This window comes from Salvelinus namaycush, chromosome 4, assembly GCF_016432855.1.
Source record: "Salvelinus namaycush isolate Seneca chromosome 4, SaNama_1.0, whole genome shotgun sequence".
Taxonomy (NCBI): Eukaryota; Metazoa; Chordata; class Actinopteri; order Salmoniformes; family Salmonidae; genus Salvelinus; species Salvelinus namaycush.
Genome location: NC_052310.1, coordinates 48,888,781 through 48,911,024, shown reverse-complemented (window position 1 = coordinate 48,911,024; position 22,244 = coordinate 48,888,781). Strand labels below are relative to the sequence as shown.

At 42.5% G+C, this 22,244-nt stretch overlaps 1 protein-coding gene across 1 annotated transcript; it reads right to left on the bottom strand.

Annotated features, from left to right (window-relative positions):
- Positions 1-4,680: 4,680 nt before the first annotated feature.
- Positions 4,681-6,558, bottom strand: chrm3a (cholinergic receptor, muscarinic 3a). The gene has a single exon (XM_038990832.1). The coding sequence runs from the start codon at positions 6,556-6,558 to the stop codon at positions 4,681-4,683; it is 1,878 nt and encodes a 625-aa protein (XP_038846760.1).
- Between the last annotated feature and the right edge of the window lie 15,686 nt (positions 6,559-22,244).

Below are 22,244 nucleotides of genomic sequence, written 5' to 3'. Positions count from 1 at the left end.
CCTTTCTTCTCCGCTCCGGGAGCCGTTTGTTCCGACTCCCGAGCATTACGATGGCAACCTCGGAGCTTACAGAGCCTTTTTGGTACAATGTTCACTAGTATTTGAGCAACAGCCCTACTCTTATGCTAGCGAACAGGCCAAGATTTCCTGTCTGATTGGCTGCCTCGGTGGAGCAGTGCTTTCCTCGGCCACGGCTGTGTTGGAAAGACAGTCCCCGATCTGCTTCTCCCACTCCAGATTCAAGGAGTAGATGAAGAAAGTCTTCAACCACCCGGTCTGCGGTAAGGATGCAGCTAAACGACTCATTCATTGTCCTCCTTCTCCCTCCCTCCGTCTCTCTGGAAATCACCAGGAAAAGATTAGTTTCCACATAATCGACTGTCCTTACTCTCCCCTGGTTCTTGGCAATCCTTGGTTAAAGCTACACAACCCACAGATTGGCTGGACCGCCGGAAAGGTAACCACGTGGAGTTCATTTTGACACTAATTGTTTACATTCTGCCTTTCTCCCTGCCTTGTCTGTGCCCCAGTTCATTCCAATACCTCCGGACCTGTCATCAGTTCCTCCCGAGTTTCACGATCTAGCTCCTGTGTTCAGCAAGCACCACGCCCTGTCGCTGCTGCCTCATAAAGAACAATCTTAGCTAAAGCCCCACACATACAAACCAATTATATATATTTATTTAGACTTTTGTTACTTTATTTGCTTTTAGGCCCACGGGGAAGGGGTGGTAACTGAAATGCTCTAATATGCTAAAACAGAGATTCTTGTTCCCGAACAATTCAATCATCATCTGTACAAATTGTACTGTAGACCTACGGGACTGTACTGCACTGTCATCTTCTTCAATATTCTGTGATTACAAATATCACTCAGACACTGGAGGAATACAATTTTATAAACATTCAAATAAATGTTTTTTGGCCAGTAAACATGATACAATTTTTATCTTCTGTCAATAAATATATGTGTGTTTATTGACATAACATGGATACGATTAGCATACTTGAAATGTAACATAAAACAATAAAAGTAATATTTTATTATTCATTTGATCTTACTTCAGGTAGTTCACATCTCAAACATAAAACCTCCCTTGATCAGGAGTATAATAACACCGTAGCACATGGTGTTGAAAGCAGTTAAAATATCCATTGGCAATTCAGACACTGAATAATTTCTCTTATCTTTCATCATTATCTGGCTTACATACCCCATTGGGTAACACTTTATAATAACGTTCCTGTCTGATCGTTATTATAAAGTGTTACCCCACATGGTAGCATTCTGCTATTCTACTCGATATCACATACTCAACATATCTGTGGTACATGTATGGTATTTGCTTTCACTATCCCTTTACAAACCTAAGTGTAATACATACACTTAAACAGCAAAAAAAATGTTGAACAGTATTCATCACATTTAGGCCTGAACCATTGTGCATCACATAATAACAATACATTAAAATGTAACTATTACATTATTTTAGCACTGTGTGATATTAAAACATGTAGAGAAATCACCATAAATAACACTGTTTGCACAGCCAAATAACTTTATGTACAATTGATAGAAATGTTCAATTTTGGAAATCACTGAAATGAAAAGCACCACTATTCAGCTCCGTGTGTCATATGTAGCAGGTTTAAGCTAGTCTAACCAGACTCTTTTGAGTTTTGTATCTGTTCTCAGCAATGGCATTTTATGGGAGAATCTCAAATTGGATTTCTGGCCAGAGGAGAGGAGCAAACTCCTCCGTTTGCCTATTAACAAATTGAAACTCTCCTACATACAGTGAATTCAGAAAGTGTTCAAACACTGACTTTTTCCACATTTTGTTAAGTTACAGCCTTATTTTAATTTTTTTTTTTTTAAATCCTCAATCTACACACAATACCCCACAATGACAAAGCAAAAACAGGTTTTTAGACATTTACAAATTTAAAACAGAAATACCTTATTTACATAAGAATTCAGACCCTTTGCTATGAGACTCGAAATTGAGCTCAGGTGCATCCTGTTTCCATTGATCATCCTTGAGATGTTTCTACAACTTGGAGTCCACCTGTGGTAAATTCAAATGATTGGACATGATTTGGAAAGGCACACACCTGTCTATATAAGGTCCCACAGTTGACAGTGCATGTCAGAGCAAAAACCAGGCCATGAGCTTGAAGAATTTGTCTGTAGAGCTCAGAGACAGGATTATGTCGAGGCACATATCTGGGGAAGGGTACCCCAAAAAATCTGCAGCACTGAAGGTCCCCAAGAACACAGTGGCCTACATCATTCTTAAATGGAAGAAGTTTGGAACCACCTAGACTCTTCCTAAAGCTGGCTGCCCGGCCGAACTGAGCAATCCAGGGGAAGGGCATTGGTCAGGGAGGTGACCAAGAACCTGATGGTCACTCTGAAAGCGCTCCAAAGCTCCTCTGTGGAGATGACAGAAGGACAACGATCTCTGCAGCACTCCACCAATCAGGCATTTACGGTAGAGTGGCCAGATGGAAGCCACTCCTCAGTAAAAGGCACATGACAGCCCGCTTGGAGTTTGCCAAAAAGCACCTAAAGAAACAAGATTCTCTGGTCTGATGAAACCAAGATTGAACTCTTTGGTCTGAATGCCAAGTGTCACATCTGGAGGAAACCTGAAAACATCCCTACGGTGAATCATGGTGGTTGCAGCATCATCCTGTGGGTATGTTTTTCAGCAGCTGGGACTAGGAGACTAGCCAGGATTGAGGGAAAGATGAACGGAGCAAAGTACAGAGAGATACTCGATAAAAACCTGCTCCAGAGTGCTCAGGACCTCAGACTGGAGTGACGGTTCACCTTCCAACAGGACAACTACCCGAAGCACACAGCCAAGACAACACAGGAGTGGCTTCGGGACAAGTCTCTGAATGTATTTGAGTGTCCCAGCCAGATCCCGGACTTGAACATCTCTAAGACCTGAACATAGCTGTGCAGTGACGCTCCCCATCCAACCTGACAGAGCTTGAGAGGATCTGCAGAGAAGAATGGGAGAAACTTCCCAAATACAGGTGTGCCAAGCTTGTAGCGTCATACCCAAGAAGACTCTAGGCTGTAATCGCTGTCAAAGGTGCTTCAACAAAGTACTGAGTAAAGGGTCTGAATACTTATGTAAATGTGATATTTAAGTTTTTTTTATACATTTGCAAAAATGTCTGAACCAGTTTTTGTCATTATGGGGTATTGCATGTAGATTGATGAGGGAATAAACAATTTAATCTTTTTTAGAATAAGTATGTAATGTAAGGGGTCTGAATACTTTCCGGATGCACTGTATGGCTACCACTTTTCGGTTTCCAGGTAACGGAGGAGAGGCGCACGGAGGAGTCGAGGAGAGTACAGACATTGACCAACCCACCCAATCTCCCACTTATTGCCCCACAACAGCATTTCCCTGATGGAAGTAAGCTGGAAGTTACTAGTGTAGAATTCTATCCATCCAGCAGATGCTGCTGTGGCACTGCTAAATCCTCTAGGAGAAAGAGAGGGTTCATCTAGGGACCACAGACAAATATCTTAGTTAGGGAATTACATTTGGACAGCCAGTGAGAAGAAATGGAGAAACCTTTTCAAATATAACCTAATAAATCAAAACATTACAATTCATAGTGACTGATCTATTTAGTGTACAATCAATCATTAGGTATCAAGTTAGAAATAGCAATATACCATTACGCTCAACATAAACAACAATTGAATAAGTTGATTCGCTTATTGTCTCCACCATGTAAACAACTCACATTGAACACGAGCAGCTCATTGAAGTGCCGTAGAATAGTCAAAATTTACTTTTTTCAGACTGGCTCAGAATCTATAGAGGAAAAACTATAGACCAATTTATTATACAAAAACAACCAAAAACTTTGAAAAACTGGTCGTCACAAATAGGACACTGTTTTGTTTAATATCTTCTCATTTTATAAGACACAAGAAAGCTATATCCAAGTGGAAGGCAATGTACAGAAGTCAGAGTAAAAAAGCCCCATATATAACAAAGAAATCAAATTCAGTTAGCCAAAAGGGAGCTCAAAATCAATACAGTGCAGTCTATTGACACAAAATGTTTTGGCCTTTGCTTTATATACTATATTACAGTACAGATGCAGTTGACTTTGAAAACCCAAACTGCTCTGTACGTTACAGATTTGACTACCACAAAATAAATGGTAAGAAATGGAAAACCCCAAATCCATAACAATGTTACATCATATAATCTCCCTAAGTATCAATTGCACTTTGAATTGTCCCCCCAATGCATTTAAAGTCCTTGCTCTATTGGTTTTCACTGTCAGTCTTTTTAGCTGCACTTCTCTGCAATGATCAATCTAGAGGAACCTTTCACCACAGGAGCTCTCCTGAAGAAACAGAGGAATATGTCACTTGGGAGGTTGTGGCTACACAGAGAACATCAGCCATCACAGCAAACGACCAGCACCATGATGTTGTAGGGTGTCCATGTGATGATGAAGGCAAACAGAATGAGAACATCAGCCATCACAGCAACAACATGACTGCCTCCTTGTGAATCTCTGTGCAGTTAAAAACCACAGACAGAATCTTTAGGATGCCTCATCCATCCACTGAGCTGTCAGATTCTAGACTCATCATCTTCATCACCCAATTCCCACTGGGTCTATATCTCACTACGTTGAGTTTTTAGGAATTCTCCTGTGGAACACTACGGACTGCCGTGCCTGGAACTGTTGCTTCCGCCGCCGCTTGCGCTGGTCCCAGTGGCAGAGCAGTATCATCTTGAAGGTGGTACGGAAGGTCTTGTTGCACAGGGCATAGCACATGGGGTTGACGGTACTGTTGACGTAGCATAGCCAGTATCCCAGTGCCCACAGAGCCTCTGGGATGCAGCCATTACAGAAGGTGTTGACCAGCACCATGATGTTGTAGGGTGTCCATGTGATGATGAAGGCAAACAGAATGGCACTAAGGGTCTGTGCCGCCTTCTTCTCCTTTACCAGAGACATGCGCTTGCGCTTGGTGATCTGCGTCCGTGCCCTGGAGGCAAATCTCTTGGCTAGAGCTGCCTCTCTGAAGGAGATCGGCATCGAGGGTAATTTGGTGGTGGTGGCAGGGGAGCCAGAGAGCGGCCCCACTCTGGTGGCCTGGATGGCAGGCATGGACTGGAATCTGGAGATCTGGGAGGGAAAGCGTTGTTGGTAGCTGTTGGTGTCTGTGTTGGCCCCATCAGGGGTGGTAGTAGTGGTGGTGGTGGTGATGGTAGAGAGGCTGTCCCGACTGTCCTCCTCCCCCCTCAGGGGGTCTTCTTCTGAGGCTATGTCCAGGTCCTCGCAGGAGGTGAGGTGGGAGTTGACGGCTGCCTTCATCCCTGGCAGGTTGAGCACTATGGAGAAGATGGCGTGGTCCTGGGGCATCATCCTTCTACCATTTCTCTCCTCATCCTCAGACGAGCCCGAGTGGTCCACTGACAGCCTGGCGTTGTTGTTGTTCCAGCTGTCGCTGCTGCTGTGGTCGGCATCCCCCTCTACGGGCCGGGCGCTGCCAGGCCTCCAGGAGTGCATCATGGGCCAACAGTGGAAGCGTGCGGCCAGCGCCTGGATGGGGCTCTTCTTCTGGGAAACTTGGCTTAGCTCATAGCTGCTGCAGCTCCTGGCGCTCCCAGCCTGGTGGTGGACAAAGTGAGCCCTTTCTCCACCCCTCCCTTGGCTCCCTGAGCCCTGCAGGCCCGCCAGTTCCCGTGCGCGGTTCTGCGTCTCCCTGTAGATACGCCAGTAGAGCACACTCATAATAGTGACAGGCAAGTAAAAGGCAGCAATAGCCGTGCAGAATGTAATGATGGGCTCTGAGAGGAACTGGATGTAGCACTTATCAGGGGGCACTGTGCGCTCCCCCACAAAGTACTGCCAGAATAGAATGGCTGGGGCCCACAGGACCAGGGACACGAACCAGGCCAGGCCAATCATCAAGCCAGCCCGCCGTGTGGTCCGCTTGGCCCGGTAGGTGAGGGGCCGGGTGATGGAGAAGTAGCGGTCAAAGCTGATGACCAGCAGGTTCATGACGGATGCGTTACTGGCCACATAGTCAATAGCCAGCCACAGATCACAGGCCCAGTTGCCTAGCGCCCATTGGCCCATGATGATGTAGGTGGTGTAAAGGTTCATGGAGATGACCCCGATGATGAGGTCAGCCACAGCCAGGCTGAGCAGGAAGTAGTTGTTGACAGTCTTGAGCTGGCGGTTTACCTTAAAGGATACCACCACCAGGATGTTGCCGATTATAGTGACCAGGGACAGGAGGCCGGTGAAAAAGACAATGAGGACCACCTGCCACACTGTGTGACCCCCAAGAGGGTCATAGGTCAGAGAGGTCACTGTCTCGTTGTGCGAGCCTGTAAAATTGAAGAGGCCACTGATGGAGTCATTGTCATCGGGGCTGGTTAGCTCTTGCCAGATGTCCTTGTGGAGAGAGTTGGTGTCTGGGTCATCAATGCCCATTCCTGGGGAGCTGACGGTCAGGTAGAGGCCAGGGTTTGTGCTGTTGGAGCTCATTATGAAGTCCTGGCATATTCTGAGGAGAACACAGATAGAGATATATTACTACACTGTATTGTACTGAGAAGTCGCTCCAGTAGGTGATGCTAACAGCACATTTTTGCTCATTTTTATTATTTTTTACGTTTACTGTAAGTAGACTGGCAGTTAAGGTGTTTACAGTTTACCCACTTTTCTAGTCAAACTATCTTGTTTGTAAACAATTTGTATTCATAGGTTGTGTTTAACCTTTGCAGGTAAATGCATTGACACACACATTTTTCCCCAGTTACACTATACAAGCAATAATACATTTTGACACATTCATCTAGACAATGTTTTGTTGGAGGGTCCATTACAAAAACATATTCCTGTGATGACATCTTGCAAATTGCCAAGACAGCATCGCAGCACAACATGTCATCCTGTGATGCATCCGGAGCCTCAATCTGATTGTAAGAAGCATATTTAAAAACACAATTACACTAATGCTGTAAACAACACCAAGGCTTGGAAACGTCTCCTGTCAGACTACTGGTGTGACTTAGCATGCAGGTGGTGGCTATTATGTAAATTCAGCTCCTGTGTCTCAGTGAAATAAATCACAGTCCCATCCGACCTGAATTCATGGCCTGTCTGTTAATCTCACTGATAGCTTACAGAATAGAATGTTACTGGCTCTTTCCCAAGGACAGTCGTGGCCAGCGAGTGTTAGAAGAGATACCTATCCGGCCCAGACAGAATAATACAAGCACACACATACACGCGTACATAATACAGGGAAATATAGAGAAACATTTCAATTGTATTTCAAGAGATATTAAAAGATAATGCGAATTTGACCTTCACATGCCTAATAAAAAAATTATAATTATAGTCAAAGAGTGAGGCAAGCAAACAGCCTCCAAACTAAAGTTTAATACAACAAACTTTGTGCTTGATGTAACTTTTGGAAAGAAATGAGCGGAGACAAGGAGGCTGAAGTCGAGAGAGGAGAAGATGAGAGGCTAAAATCGCCTTACAATGCCAAGGACTGAATCTAAGTGAGAATGAAGTTATTAGCTAGCTAGAGCACTCTGAACTCCATCACATTATGTGCTCACACTCTCACAACAATGTCTACATCTGGGTCTCTTGGGCAAACCAAGTACGGGCTTGAAGAGGGGAAAACGGATGGAGGGAGCATTCCCACTCCCAGCTCTTTGGCTCTGCGTCTGAATATCACTGTCTCTGTGTCTGAAAACACAGAGAGCTGTTTCTTTTCCCAAGGATGTTTGCTAAATGGATTCTACTGCTGTGATGGCCCACTGGATATGAAACCATTGAGGAGAGTTCTTCCTTTGGCAGGCAGACAACCTGATGGTGTAACTATAAATACCATTTCAATAAGAAATTGCCAAATTATATTAGCTGGGAGAGGGATGGAAATAGTTTAACGTTTAAATGTGAACTATTTTCATGCCATACTAAAATGGTACCCATTACAATTAAAAATTTCACTTTGAGTTGTTTAACTCTGTATAGAACTTTCTATGATGTTTCTGATCAAGGCTTTGTATGTTGGCCTTTCAGCCAACCTGGTCTCAGAGCATTTCATATTATTCTGGATGTAAATCCAAGACACTCCATTTAGAATGATACTGTATGTTATGTTTGGTATGGTTACAAAAGACAGATGCTCAATGGTTGCGAGTTCGAATCTCATCACGTACAGCGTTAGCATTTTAGCTAATTAACTTCCCACTTACTTTTTAGCTACTTTGCATCTACTTTGCAAGTTAGCTAATCCTTCCCCTAAACCTACATATAATGTAACCCTTTTAGCTAACCCTTCCCCTAACCCCTGGCCTAGCTAACGTTAGCGAGCTAGTTAACATTAGCCACCTAGCCAGAATTCGTAACCTATCATAAATTTAGCACATTTGTAACATATCGTAGGTTTTGCTAATTCGTACCATATAATAGGAATTGTAATTCATAACATATCATACAAAATGAGTGATGGACATCCACAAATTAATGCATACCATGCAAAATGTAACACATCACTAAATGGAGTGTCTCGGATAGGGCTGTGGCGGTCATGAAATGTTGTTAGCCAGTGATTGTTAAGCAAATAACTGCCGGTCTCACGGTAATTGACCATTAATTAACATAAACACATTTAGTATCTCCTGGCTTCCAAGCATAGCCTACAGGCCACTGAGGAACATCTACATTTTAGTATAATAGTATAATACATCCTTTGAATATAGCCTACACCATCACAATAAATCCATTATTTATTTTAGACAGGTCTAAAGAAACATGAAATTAAGAAATGTAGTCTATTTTAGAAGAACAGAGTAGCATACTCTGAGTTGTCCTCATGTTATGCTCTTATCTGGCTATGCCATAATGTCTCTGGGCTAAACTAGTTAATTTAGCAGACAATATTTGCTTAGAATTCCATGGCATTATTTTATATTGTTTTATAGTATGAAGAATACAATTGAACATTTTCTCCAAACGATTTGAGGGAGTGTTCACGCGTGCGGCTATTCTGTGTTGAGTGGTTAACAAAGAAACAGGTACTCCTATATGCTTAATTTAGAGTTATTTAAGTAACATTAGTTGTGATACAAATGTTTGTCTATATGTTTTGATTTTTAATACATTCTAAGGCTGCATGATGCGACTAATGATGATTTGAAAAAAGTCACATGAAAGGCATGAGCTCTGCTTTGTTTTTTTGCGCAAGCTGTACACACTTCATCAGTCTCTCATTCACAATTTGACAAGAACTTGATAATGCCTCGAATTTCCCGGCTGCATGCCCTTCGTGTGGCCGTAATGCCCCCTAAAAAAATATTGTGTTTTGCGGCCAGTGGCCGACGTGCTGTTGGGCTGAATGTAATAATTATAATTCCCTTCTCCCGGCTGCGTGCCGAAGCACCTCTCACTCATCATGTCTTTCTCACAGGCTACAAGTGAAGACAGACACATCGGGGAGGCAACTGCACGTGTCTATCCAATTCCAAGGCACATATTGAAGATATTGGAAGAACTGTGCACATTTACTTTTCATCAGCCAACAGGATAAGTCGGTCTAACGAACAGAAAAAGTACTAGCCTATGTCAATCTACTGTTCCTCATAGTACAAAAGTTGACCTATTCTCTGCGATAAATAAATATTCCAAACATAGTCTGGTACATTTGTGGGATGCGATAGATCCCAAATGAATACAACCACTAGCATAAAAAACTGTTTGAAGCAATGATCCTGACGCAACAGATGAGAATATTATCGTAAAATGTTTATAGCAGGAAAACACCATCCTCAAAAGTGACCACAAATGCGATTATGCATGGAATGAGTTTATTATAAAAGGTGCATTTTTTATGGTGAAAATTATCTTCCCCAAACTTGAAACTCACATGATGCGTATGCATGACAGCTAGGCTTTACACCCATTTTAAAGGAGATTAACTTCCTTCATTTAAGAAATTATTTGTCCACTTAGTTGTGATACAAACCACCTTGGGGCGGCAGGTAGCCTAGTGGTTAGAGCGTTGGACTAATAACCGAAAGGTTGCAAGATCAAATCCCCAAGGTAAAAATCTGTCGTTCTGCCCCTGAACAAGGCAATTAACCCACTGTTCCTAGGCCGTCATTGAAAATAAGAATTTGTTCCTAACTGACTTGCCTTGTTAAATAAAGGTAAAAAAATAAAAATATAATTATCAAAACATATAGGCCTATGGGCTAGGCTACATGAGGTGTGTGACTGATTTGAAAAAGTTGAGAGAATAAAAGCATGTGCTGTATCTTGCTGGGCATCATTCACAAGTGGTAATATATCATTCAGTGAGTGATAGGCTAATATTATCACCCTATTATTGTTTTAATATTTTCTTTAGATATACAAAATAAATTATGTTTGCCATTTCTTTTTTTTGAATCGACCATTATCCCCCACCTGTCTCTAAAAAAACACATGTCATCTATGCATTTAAATAGCAAATGCAGGAAGCTTTTCCCATGCTTAATTTTCATGCCAGCCAGGTAGGCTATACTCCTGTTGTAAATATAAGCAATGTGCTCAATATTTGGAAAGTTGAGAAATAAATATAGTAGGCCTAGCCTACAGAAAGCTGATAGGATCCCCCTCTTTTTAATAGAGGCCATCACTCTTTTTTTCACGTATTTGCAAAGCCTATAGAATTGTTGCGCAACATCAACTCATGGGCTCTCACAAAATATTTAGATTAGATTTTCGATTACATTTGCATTAATATCAGATTGATTAGAGGGACAATAGAGTCCTGAGTACCAGGCAGTTAGCAAGTTTGGTAGCCCACTAATGACCATCAGCAGCATCAGAGGTTGGAGAAGTCTAATTACCGTGACTAAAAGTTCACATGGAAATTGACTGCTGTCATAACTCGTGAACGCTGGTGTGGCGGTAATAAGGTCACCATACTAGTCTCGGATTTATGTACAGAATAGTACAAAATGCTCTAAGACCAGGTTATCTCAGCTGCTACCCTGAGCCAGACTAGGTGAGGGGCACTAGAGGTGACCTGGCACCAGTGGGAACACCTGTCCCCCTCAGCAGCACCCCCTGGAGCTCCTCCTTTTATCCCAGGCCTCGCACTTGTCAGAAATCCAAACATCCCACAGTGCACTGCTGCTATACCCCAACGGCCCGAGCTGCACAAGGGAAAGGAGAGTAACATGCGCTCACACACACACACACCATACCTGCCCCACTAGCTCTCAAACACTCACATCAAGATAAAAACAAAGAAGAAAGCCTTTACCTCAAACAAGGCACGTAAATGTTCACAAAGTGAATTCCGCTGAATGTGTGAAAAGATAAGGTGTCGCTAATGATGGCTAAACATCTTTAAATTGGCAAAAGTCCTGAGAGAGAAAATGTGTCTCTGTGAAGATTACAGATTGAACATTAGGAAATTAGCTTTCATCTTAAACTTCTCATTAAAAAGTAAAAACACAAACAACGAGAAAGAGAGAGGAGAGGAGAAGTGGAAGAGAGAGAGAGAAGAGAGAGGGATACAAAGAGAGAGAGAGACAAAGAGAGAAAGAGAGAGAGGGATACAGAGAGAGAGAGAGAGAGAGAGAGAGAAGAGATACAGAGAGAGAGAGAGACAAAGAGAGAGAGAGACAAAGAGAGAGAGAGACAAAGAGAGAGAGACAAAGAGAGAGAGAGACAAAGAGAGAGAGAGAGAGAGAGACAAAGAGGGAGAGAGAGAGACAGACAAAGAGAGAGAGAGAGAGAGACAGAGAGAGAGAGAAGAGATACAGAGACCGAGAGAAGAGATACAGAGAGAGAGAGAGAGAGAGAAGAGATACAGAGAGAGAGAGAGAAGAGATACAGAGAGAGAGAGAGAGAAGAGATACAAGGGAGAGAGAGAAGAGATACAGAGAGAGAGAGAGAAGAGATACAAGGGAGAGAGAGAAGAGATACAGAGAGAGAGAGAGAGAAGAGATACAGAGAGAAGAGATACACAGAGAGAGAGAGAGAGAGAGAAGAGATACAGAGAGAGAGAGAGAGAGAGAGAGAAGAGATACAGAGAGAGAGAAGACCAGTATCTATGAAACGAGACTTAAAATATAGTACAGTTTGAAAAGTAAAAAAGTTGAATTGATCATTTTAGAATCTGCGACGCTTGTTGGCAAAGTCAGCAGAGAGAGAGAGAGATACAGAGAGAGATACAGAGAGAGAGAGAGAGATACAGAGAGAGAGAAGAGATACAGAGAGAGAGAGAAGAGATACAGAGAGAGAGAAATACAAAGAGAGAGAGAAGAGAAGTGGAAGAGAGTCACAATCCCCAGGGAGATTGTGACTCCCTGGGGCTACTGTACCATACTCACAGGATGTGGTTGATCTAAGCCAGAGTCCCAAGGGAATTATTCCTACTTTAACATGACAAGGGACAACCACCACACCAAACAATTACCCCATGGGGTCAGAGATACAGGCCCTCAAATGTCAGAATTTGAAAGTGTGATACAACACAGGGACACTTAATAACAGTGATGAGAAAACTGTTGTCTTTTTGTCACACAACAAATCTTATAGTTTTACCCATGGTATCTGTGTTTACAGTTACATTGTTTACGAACAATTAAGTAAACAAGCTCATATTTTGGGTTATGATGGAGAACGACAGTTTAACTAATCTTATGAGGCATTTGTAGTTACATTCTTCAAGAATCAATGGGTATTCATAAAACAATCCTAAATGGATGTACCAATCGCAGAATGCTCTTTTAAATAGCTGCGGCTATGAACTGTCTCCAGGCATGTATTTTTAGAGAAAGAAAAATGAGAATGGACTCTACCTACATGTGTATTTATCCTACTGTTTTTATCAAACAAATGTCAGTTTTTTTCACATCCTTACACAACCTGTTATTTGACATTTTGAGGCATTAAGTCAAAAATCCAATAACCTTTTTTTTGACTGCCCAATGGATGAATCTGGCCCATTTCTGTTTTTATCATCAGAAACGTATCCAGACCAAAGATTGAACACCACAACACAGGACACAAAACATGACTTGATTTAAAAAAAAAAAAATTTAAGACACTCCAGAAAAATGAAAACAATAAAAATATGATAATGACTAAATAATGTTTATGGGGGAATTCACCTAGCACCACCAAAGCATAACACCTGCCTACATGGCTGATGTGCAGCAGGTTTTTTGTACTTCAAAGCGTAGAACATTACAGATGCTGCAGGGAGAAATGATGGCACCATTTCAAACCATGAACCAGATATGACATACAATTGCACTAAACTACATAGCAGTTTATAATAATAAACCTTGATTGAAATTTCCTTGAATTCCAACTATGACTATACCAGCCCAAGGCGCACGTTTGCACATACAGTACTAAATATGAGCTGGTCTTGACAGAGTGAGACATGAGCTGAGTGGGCAGTACAACTAATCCTGCCAGTGTGAATAAGCACTAATCAGTCCCTACTGGGTGTGCCTCTACTACTAATGAATTCTGGAGCATGTCTTAGATACACTACCATTCAAATGATTAGGGTCACTTAGAAATGTCCATGTTTTTTTTACAGAAAAGCTAATTTTTTGTCCATTAAAATAACATCAAATTGAAAACAGAAATACAGTGTAGACGATGATAATGTTGTAAATGACTATTGTAGCTGGAAACGGTTGATTTTTAATGGATATCTACATAGGCGTACAGAGGCCCATTATCAGCAACCTTAACTCCTGTGTTCCAATGGCACATTGTGTTAGCTAATCGAAGATTATCATTTTAAAAAGGCAAATTGATCATTAGAAAACGCTTTTGCAATTGTTAGCACAGCTGAAAACTGTTGTTCTGATTAAAGAAGCAATAAAACTGGCCTTATTTAGACTAGTTGTGTATCTGGAGCATCAGCATTTGTGGGTTCGATTACAGGCTCAAAATGGCCAGAAACAAAGACCTTTCTTCTGAAACTTGTCAGTCTATTCTTGTTCTGAGAAATTAAGGCTATTCCATGTAAGAAATTGCCAAGAAACTGAAGATCTGGTACAACACTGTGTACTACTCCCTTCACAGAACAGCGCAAACTGTCTCTAACCAGAATAGAAAGAGGAGTGGGAGGCCCCGTTGCACCACTGAGCAAGAGGACAAGTACATTAGGGTGTGTAGTTTGAGAAACAGAAGCCTCACAAGTCCTCAATTGGCAGCTTCATTAAATAGTACCCGCAAAACACCAGTCTCAACGTCAACAGTGAAGAGGCGACTCCGGGATGGTGGCCTTCTAGGCAAACTTTTGAACAGTAGTGTATGTACAATCATGGTATTGATCAGAGCGCTTAGCTGTACACAGAAATGGGAAAAGTAAAAGTATTTCTGTTACGTGTATTTGAAACATGGATTTGTAGTATTTTGTCATTTGTATTACACAGGGCTGAACTACACTCCAATATATTTTGTAACAAGATACTTTTGAGAGCTGTAATTTGTATTTTCAAAATGCAAAACATTTTCTATAATATTCTTAACAGCGGCTCACGATTTTGGTGGTCCCCTTTCACCCTGCATTGGTATCTGAAGTCCAATGGTACTATGGTATGATAAGAGCATCTGCTAAATTACAGTGCCTTCAGAAAGTATTCAAACCCCTTGACTTACTTCACATCTTTTGTTGTGTGAGCCTGAATTCAAAATGAATTAAATATTTTTTTTCTCATCCTTCTCCACACTAAACCCCATAATGACAGAGGGAAAACATGTTTTTATAAATCTTTTTATAAAATGTATTGAAGGCACTGTAACTAAATATAAACGTGTATGTAAAAATTGACAATTGCAAAGCATGCAGAGTATTATTTTAACGCAGCAGGTTAGAAGAATTAACGTAGCAGGTTAGGATAATTCAGTTAAGCTGTATCCCATCTACTGTAGATATGTGCCCGAAACTGTCATGATGTCATCAGGGTGGAAATGACCAGACTAAGGTGCACTGAAGGCACTTTGCAGCGTATTGAGCGTACATTTCTCTTTTTATTTGTAAATGTCACCAACAAAACAAGAAACAACAGAATCGAACGTGACGCTGACTAGGGCTATACAGGCCACTAACACAGACAACTACCCACAACTAAGGTGGAAAAACAGGCTGCCTATGTATGATTCCCAATCAGAGACAACGATAGACAGCTGTCCCCGATTGAGAACCATCCCCGGCCAAAACATAGAAACAGAAAACATAGAAATAAAGAAACTAGAATGCCCACCCTAGTCACACCCTGGCCTAATCAAAATAGAGAATAAAAGCCCCTCTATGGCCAAGACGTGAAAGAAACAAGGCCAATAATAATACATTTGTCATTAAGCAGACACTTTGCTCCAGAGTGATTTACAGTCAACTAGTGCATTCAACTAGATAAACAACAATATATCACAGTCATAGCCAGTAACCATTACTGATAATGTTGTTTCTGTTCGGGCTGGCAACTTGCGAATAATATTTCAAAATATAAAATAAAGGTATTTTAATTAAATACATTTCAAAATACAAATATTTTGTAATGAATTTTGATACATTGATCTTAATGGAATTTCGTAATTGTATTTTGTACTTTTAGCCCATCCGTGGATGTATACATAACCAATGGCCAGACTGACATATACCACATATACCAGACCTGGGTTCAAATACATGTGTATGTATTTGAGTATCTGGTATTTAAAATTTGAGTATTTTTTTCATTTTTCAGTACACTATAATTAATCTGGCTAACCTCGTATGTGCTCTTTTATTATGATAGGCAGTGAGGAGAGCACTTTTTATTGAGGCATCTTTAGTAGCGACTCAAAGTATTACAAGTCAAAGTACAACGTCTCTCTCTGGAATGCTTACATTGGCATCATTACTTATAAACAGGAACATTGAAGTCAACTAGAGCTCAATGAGATACAATAACGGTACCAGGAAAGGAATTCATATGTGCTTGTCTATCCTCTATGCCAGGGATTAGCTGTATACCAGATCATTCTGTAAGCCAGGGTACTGTTATATATCAGAGGGGAGAAGAGGCTTCTGGAGGATTCTGATAGGAGGCCAGCCATACAAGTTAAGAGTATCAATTTCCTAAGAGAGATAATTGGTTAGTTCACTTTCAATACTCAGACATAAAGCAAGTACAATTGTGTCAAAAGTGTATTCTCTCATGCACCTTGCTCTTTTTTTAAATGTATTTTTACCATATTGCAAACCTTTTTTTCTTCACATTTTGACTTTCCCTAAACAACCAAGAAATGTGTCTCTTATCAATAACCAGATACTATTAGTCAGTCTTCAAGGGGGGAAATCCAGAGGGGGGAAACGATGTTGTTCCGTTTTTGACAGCTGCCAAAGGAACATGTGATTTCACACATCCTGACCTCCGTGGAGGGTCTCAGTTTCTGACAGCCTCTCTAATAAGCCTGGTGGAATCCACAAAGCCTCCCGCGCCAGGCTCAGTGAGGGATCTATCAAATTCAAGGCTAGGCACTTCACTGACAGTACAACACACACAGTGTCCTAGATCTTAAGCCTGCTATCTACGCATGAAGGGGAGGAAAAAAGGATATCAATCCATATTATGAACAATAAAGTCAGCACCTATGGGGTGTAGTGTACAGAGTAAAATATGATCTAGCGTGTAGATTATAGCCTACCTCTAGCTGTACGGTGTATCGTATCTGTCCATTCTAAAAAGCTCTCAGTACACTCTAAATTACATAATCCCTTGTTAAGATGTTATCTCAAAGTGTACATTCAACCCCTCACAATAAAGTGTGAGATTCTCTACACATTTCAACGATACACTATCACGATCCATCCTTAAAAGGCAGTGTGGCTAGTTGCCTATTGAACAGACACTCAAGGGAGAGAAAAAGCACACACTCAAATGTAAACACGCCTTAGCACGAGGAAAGATGTCTTTAAATGTGAGCTTGGAATCTGCCCGAGAAACTTACGAGTGATCACACCCCATGTGCAGAGAGCGTAACTCTTCTCAACAACATGTTATTGTGTTTATGTGAGAAACTCTCTCTCTCTCTCTCTCTCTCTCTCTCTCTCTCTCTCTCTCTCTCTCTCACTCTCACTCTCTCTCTCTCACTCTCTCTCTCTCTGCATGCTGGGAGTGTTTGGTGCATGCTGGAAAGTGTATGATCGAGGGAGTGCGTGTGTTGTGTGGAGTTAGATTTTCAGAACTTTCTTTCGGTTTTCTCTTTCTTGGTGGCATTCTTTGGTTTCTTCTGTGCATGATTAAGATTATTATATATATATTTTTTTGTGTGGTAGAATTAAGTATTTAGGTTTTTTCGTATCGAAATTACCTTGATTTTGGCGGGGATGGCTTCCCGAATTGGAATGCCGTCCCTGTCACTTCGGCACGGCTTTAGGTGTGTTACTGAAGCTACTGTCACGGTGGAGGATTTTCTGGTCGCCGTAGGAGAGAAGGTAGGCTATGAGAATATTGCTTATGCGTCACGGATGAACAAAGCGGTGGTGGTATTTCTTAAAGAAGAGCGCCTTGTTGATCGTATGGTTGAGCAGGGCGTACTTTTTAAAGGAATGTTTATTCAAGTTACGCCGCTTTTTTCTCCGTCAACAAGGGTAACTATTTCAAATGTACCACCGTTTATTCCAAATGAGCTATTGGAGCGCGAGTTATTGCGCTTTGGGAAGTTTGCAAGCTCAATTAAGGTTGTTCCGTTGGGTTGCAAACACCCGGCGTTGAAACAGGTTATGTCGTTTCGGCGACAGGTGTTTATGTTTTTGGACTCACCGGAGCAGACTTTAGAGATATCGTTTAAAGTCAAGTATGACAATAGACTATATATGGCTTATGCTAGTACGGGTAGTCAACGGTGTTTTGAGTGTGGGGATGTTGGCCATAAGCGACATGCTTGCCCGAAAAGGGAGAAGGCAGAGGGAGGGGCGCAGGTGGTCATCATAACGCCTGGGCCCACTGATGTAGGGAGAGGTGGGCTGATAGTGGTTGAGCAGCCAAAAGCACCTGTTGCCGAGGAACAAGTTATCCGTGTTGAGGCCACGAGTTTGCAACTTGTATTAGAGGGAAATATTATGCAGCAGAAAAATATTGTTGTAGAAGGCAAGGATGGATCTGAAGAGCCAGTTCCTCAGACTGGTGAGGAGGTGCCCAGTACGAGTACTGGGGCACAGGAGGGGGTTCATATGGAGTTAATCTCCCAGGTAGTGGAGGAGACGCCCACTACGAGTAATGGAGTACAGGAGGGGGTTCAAATGGAGTTAATCTCCCAGGTAGTGGAGGAGATGCCTGGTACGAGTAATGGAGTACAGGAGGGGGTTCATGTGGAGCTAATCTCCCAGGTAGTGGAGGAGATGCCTACTACGAGTAATGGAGTACAGGAGGGGGTTCATGTGGAGCTAGGCTCTCAGGTAGTGGAGGAGATACCCACCACGGGTAATGGGGTTCAGGTGGGGCTAGTCTCCCAGGTAGTGGAGGAGATGCCTGGTACGAGTGATGAGGTGCAAGTGGGGAGTGTTGAAAGGGATGTGGTAGAAGGGAGTCAGTGGTCTGTGGCCTCAGCTGAGGAGGATCAGGAGAAGGATATGGATATCTCTTCTGATATGACAGCAGCTGGTGAGGACTCAATTTATGATCTAGAGGAGGTAAATGGTTTTCTGGATCAGACCTTTGGGAAATCTGTCAAATTGGCAGAATATTTTGATGTTGATAAGTTTGTGAGGTCAGCTGTGATGTTACAGAAGACGGTGGGGTTGGACGAGTTGAGTGAGAAGAAGCGGTTTCGCTTGAGGAAATTTGTTACTGCTGTTACAGCAGCAAAAGGTGGTGGGAAACGTGGTCAGGTTAATAAGAAAAATAGTAAATAATGATGATGATCATGCTTCATAGGGTGTCTTTTTTCTCTTTGGTTTCTCTGTGGTATCTTCTGCTTTTCCTTTCTCTTTTCTACATGGAGGTACTAAGGGTAGGCTCTCTCAATATTAATGGGGGAAGGGACAGAAATAAGAGGGCTTGGGTATTAGAAGAAATAAAACAGAAAAGGCTTAATGTAGTTTTCCTACAGGAGACACATAGTGATGAGGATAATGAGGTTGACTGGGGAATGTGGTGGGAGGGGCAGCATATACTCAGTCATGGTACTAATTTCAGTGCTGGGGTGGCCATCTTGTTTTCCTCAGGCTTAGGGGTGACTGTGGTATCTACAACAGAGATTGTCAAGGGTCGGGTTTTATTGGTCAAGGTGGATGTTATGTTTTTTTTTTTTTTTTTTTTGAATGTTTATGCTCCTAATGAGGGTACCGAGCGTCTTGTTGTGTTTGATAAAATAAAATAAACCTTAAGACAGTGTGACCAAGAGGGGTGTATGGTTTTAGGGGGGGACTGGAACTGTACTGTGGATTTTACTGTTGATCGCAACGCTGAAGAACCTCACCTGCGGTCAGCCACTTTCCTGTCTGGCCTATTAACTGAGTTAGAGCTTTCTGATGTGTGGAGAGTAAGGAATGCAAAAGTTAGGCAGTACACATGGTTGAAAGTGAATGAAGGTCGTGTCAGTGCAGCAAGGTTAGATAGGTTGTACGTATCTGATCAATACTGTAGTAGGGTTGGAAGGTGTGCCATTACTCCTGTGGGTTTCTCTGATCATCATATTATTACTGCTGATATTCACTTGTCCTGTCCACGAAGGTCATCACCTTACTGGTATTTTAATGTTAAATTGTTACATGATGTCAAGTTTTGTGAAAGGTTTTTGTTGTTTTGGGAAAAATGGAGGGTTACAAAAGGGAATTTTGAGTCCTTGAGACAATGGTGGGATGTTGGGAAGGCCCAAATACGAGTATTTTGTCAACAGTATACTGCTTTGTCTCAAATTGAAGTTAAAGAGACTATCAAGGCCCTTGAACAGGACATCAAATCAATTGAATTGAAGCTGCTCACTCAGAATGACCCTGGACTAGTCATGAACTTACAGGACAAGAGACATGAACTGAGGTCGTTTCTGCATGAAACAGTGAAAGGTGCCTTGATTAGGTCTCGTTTCGCTTCCCTCAAGGACATGGATGCTCCTAGTGCTTTTTTCTTTAACCTTGGACAGTCGAAATTACAACGTAAACAGATGGTCTGCCTTCGTCTCCCTGATGGGAAGGTGACCACGGATGACAGTGAAATGCGTCAACATGCCGTGGATTTCTACTCTGCCCTGTATAAGGCGGAGGATTGTGACTCTCTGTGTACTGACCAGTTGTTACACGGTCTTCCTCAATTGGGAACTGAACAGAGAGTCGCATTGGACTCTGACATTACACTGCAAGAGCTGTCCACAGCAGTTATGCAGCCGAGCCCCTGGCATTGATGGTTTACCATCTGAGTTCTATAAGCATTTTTGGGGGTCTATTGGGGAGGATTTTTATAAAGTGGTGTGTGAATCTTTTCATGAGGGTTCTCTTCCTGTATCCTGTCAACGTGCTGTTCTTTCACTGTTGCCAAAAAAGGGGGATTTGGCTCTCATAAAAAATTGGAGACCTGTTGCTTTGCTGTGTGCAGAATACAAAATAGTTTCTAAATGTCTCTCAAACAGGTTGAAAGAGTATCTGGGATTGTTGGTCCACAAGGACCAGTCCTACTGTGTACCTGATCGCTCAATTGTTGACAACTTGTCTCTGATAAGAGATGTTTTAGACATTTGTAAACTGTCTGATGTAAATGTGGGTTTACTTTCTTTGGATCAGGAGAAGGCTTTTGACCGAGTGGACCACCAGTATTTGTTTAAAACGATGAAAGCCTTTGGGTTTGGGGATGTTTTTTTGTCTTGGATGAATTTACTGTATGCTGGGGCCTCGTGTATGGTGAAGGTGGGGGGTGGTTTGAGTTGCCCCATCCCTGTCCAAAGGGGCATCAGGCAGGGATGCCCAATTTCAGGGCAGTTATATAGTCTGGCAATTGAACAAATGCTTTGTTTTTTAAGAGCGAAGCTTACTGGTTTCTCTGTGCCAGGTGTAATGAAGGGACCCACGATAGCACTGTCTGCGTATGCAGATGATGTGACAGTTTTTATTACAGGGGCTGAGGATGTTAAGGTTCTCTCAGATGCTTTAATGGTGTATGAGGGTGCCTCCTCAGCGAGAGTCAATTGGGGAAAGAGTGAAGCGCTGTGGGCAGGTCAGCTTCAGATAGGGTCCGCTCCACGGTTACCAGGGGGGCTTCAGTGGGGCAGAGATGGAATGAAGACATTGGGTGTTTTTCTAGGCTCTGATGTCTTTCAGAAAAAGAACTGGGAGAGTGTAGTGGAGAAAGTGTGTGCCAGACTGTCAAGATGGAAATGGGTGCTACCCCAGTTGTCTTATAGGGGAAGGGTACTGGTAATTAATAATCTTGCTGCCTCTACCCTGTGGCACAGACTAATGATTTTGCAGCCACCAAAGGGTCTGATACAAGAGCTTCAGAGGACCCTTGTCAACTTCTTCTGGTCTGGACAACACTGGATCAAAGCTGCAGCCCTGTACCTGCCACTGCACGAGGGGGGACAAGGCCTGGTGGACATTTCCTCTAGGATCATGGCTTTCCGGCTTCAAGCAGCCCAGAGACTGTTATACAGTGACGGTTCTAGCTGGGTCGACACAGCCTACGCATTGATGAGGAGAGCGGGCTGTTTGGGCTTAGACAAGCACCTTTTCCTTTTAAAGCTGGAGGGGGGTGAGTTGAATGGCCTGACTCCATTTTATGAGTCTGTTATGCAGGCTTGGAGGGTTCTTGACAAGTCCCGTAAGGCCGGCACGCTACCAGGGATGTGGATTTTTGAAGAGCCTCTTTTTTATAACACTGCCATCCAGTCCAGTGCTCTGGGTTCAGCCAGCCTGCGTTCATGCCTGTTAGGTGTGGGGTGCACCAAGCTGAGTCATCTGATGCAGAGCAGGAGCAGATCGTTGGAGGAGCTGGGAGAAAGAGCGGGGATCCGATCATCTCGCCTACTGAGGAAGGTCGTCGCTGAGGTCTGTGACTCCTTGCCAGTTCTTCATCGTCAGTATGTGACTGAAATTTCCAATTCTGATCGGTGGAAGGAGGGTCTGGATTATATGTTCCCTGCACTGATTGTTAGTGCTGCGGTGGGGGCATTTGAGGAGGATGTGGGGATGCTGCTTTCCTTCGATACCCCGG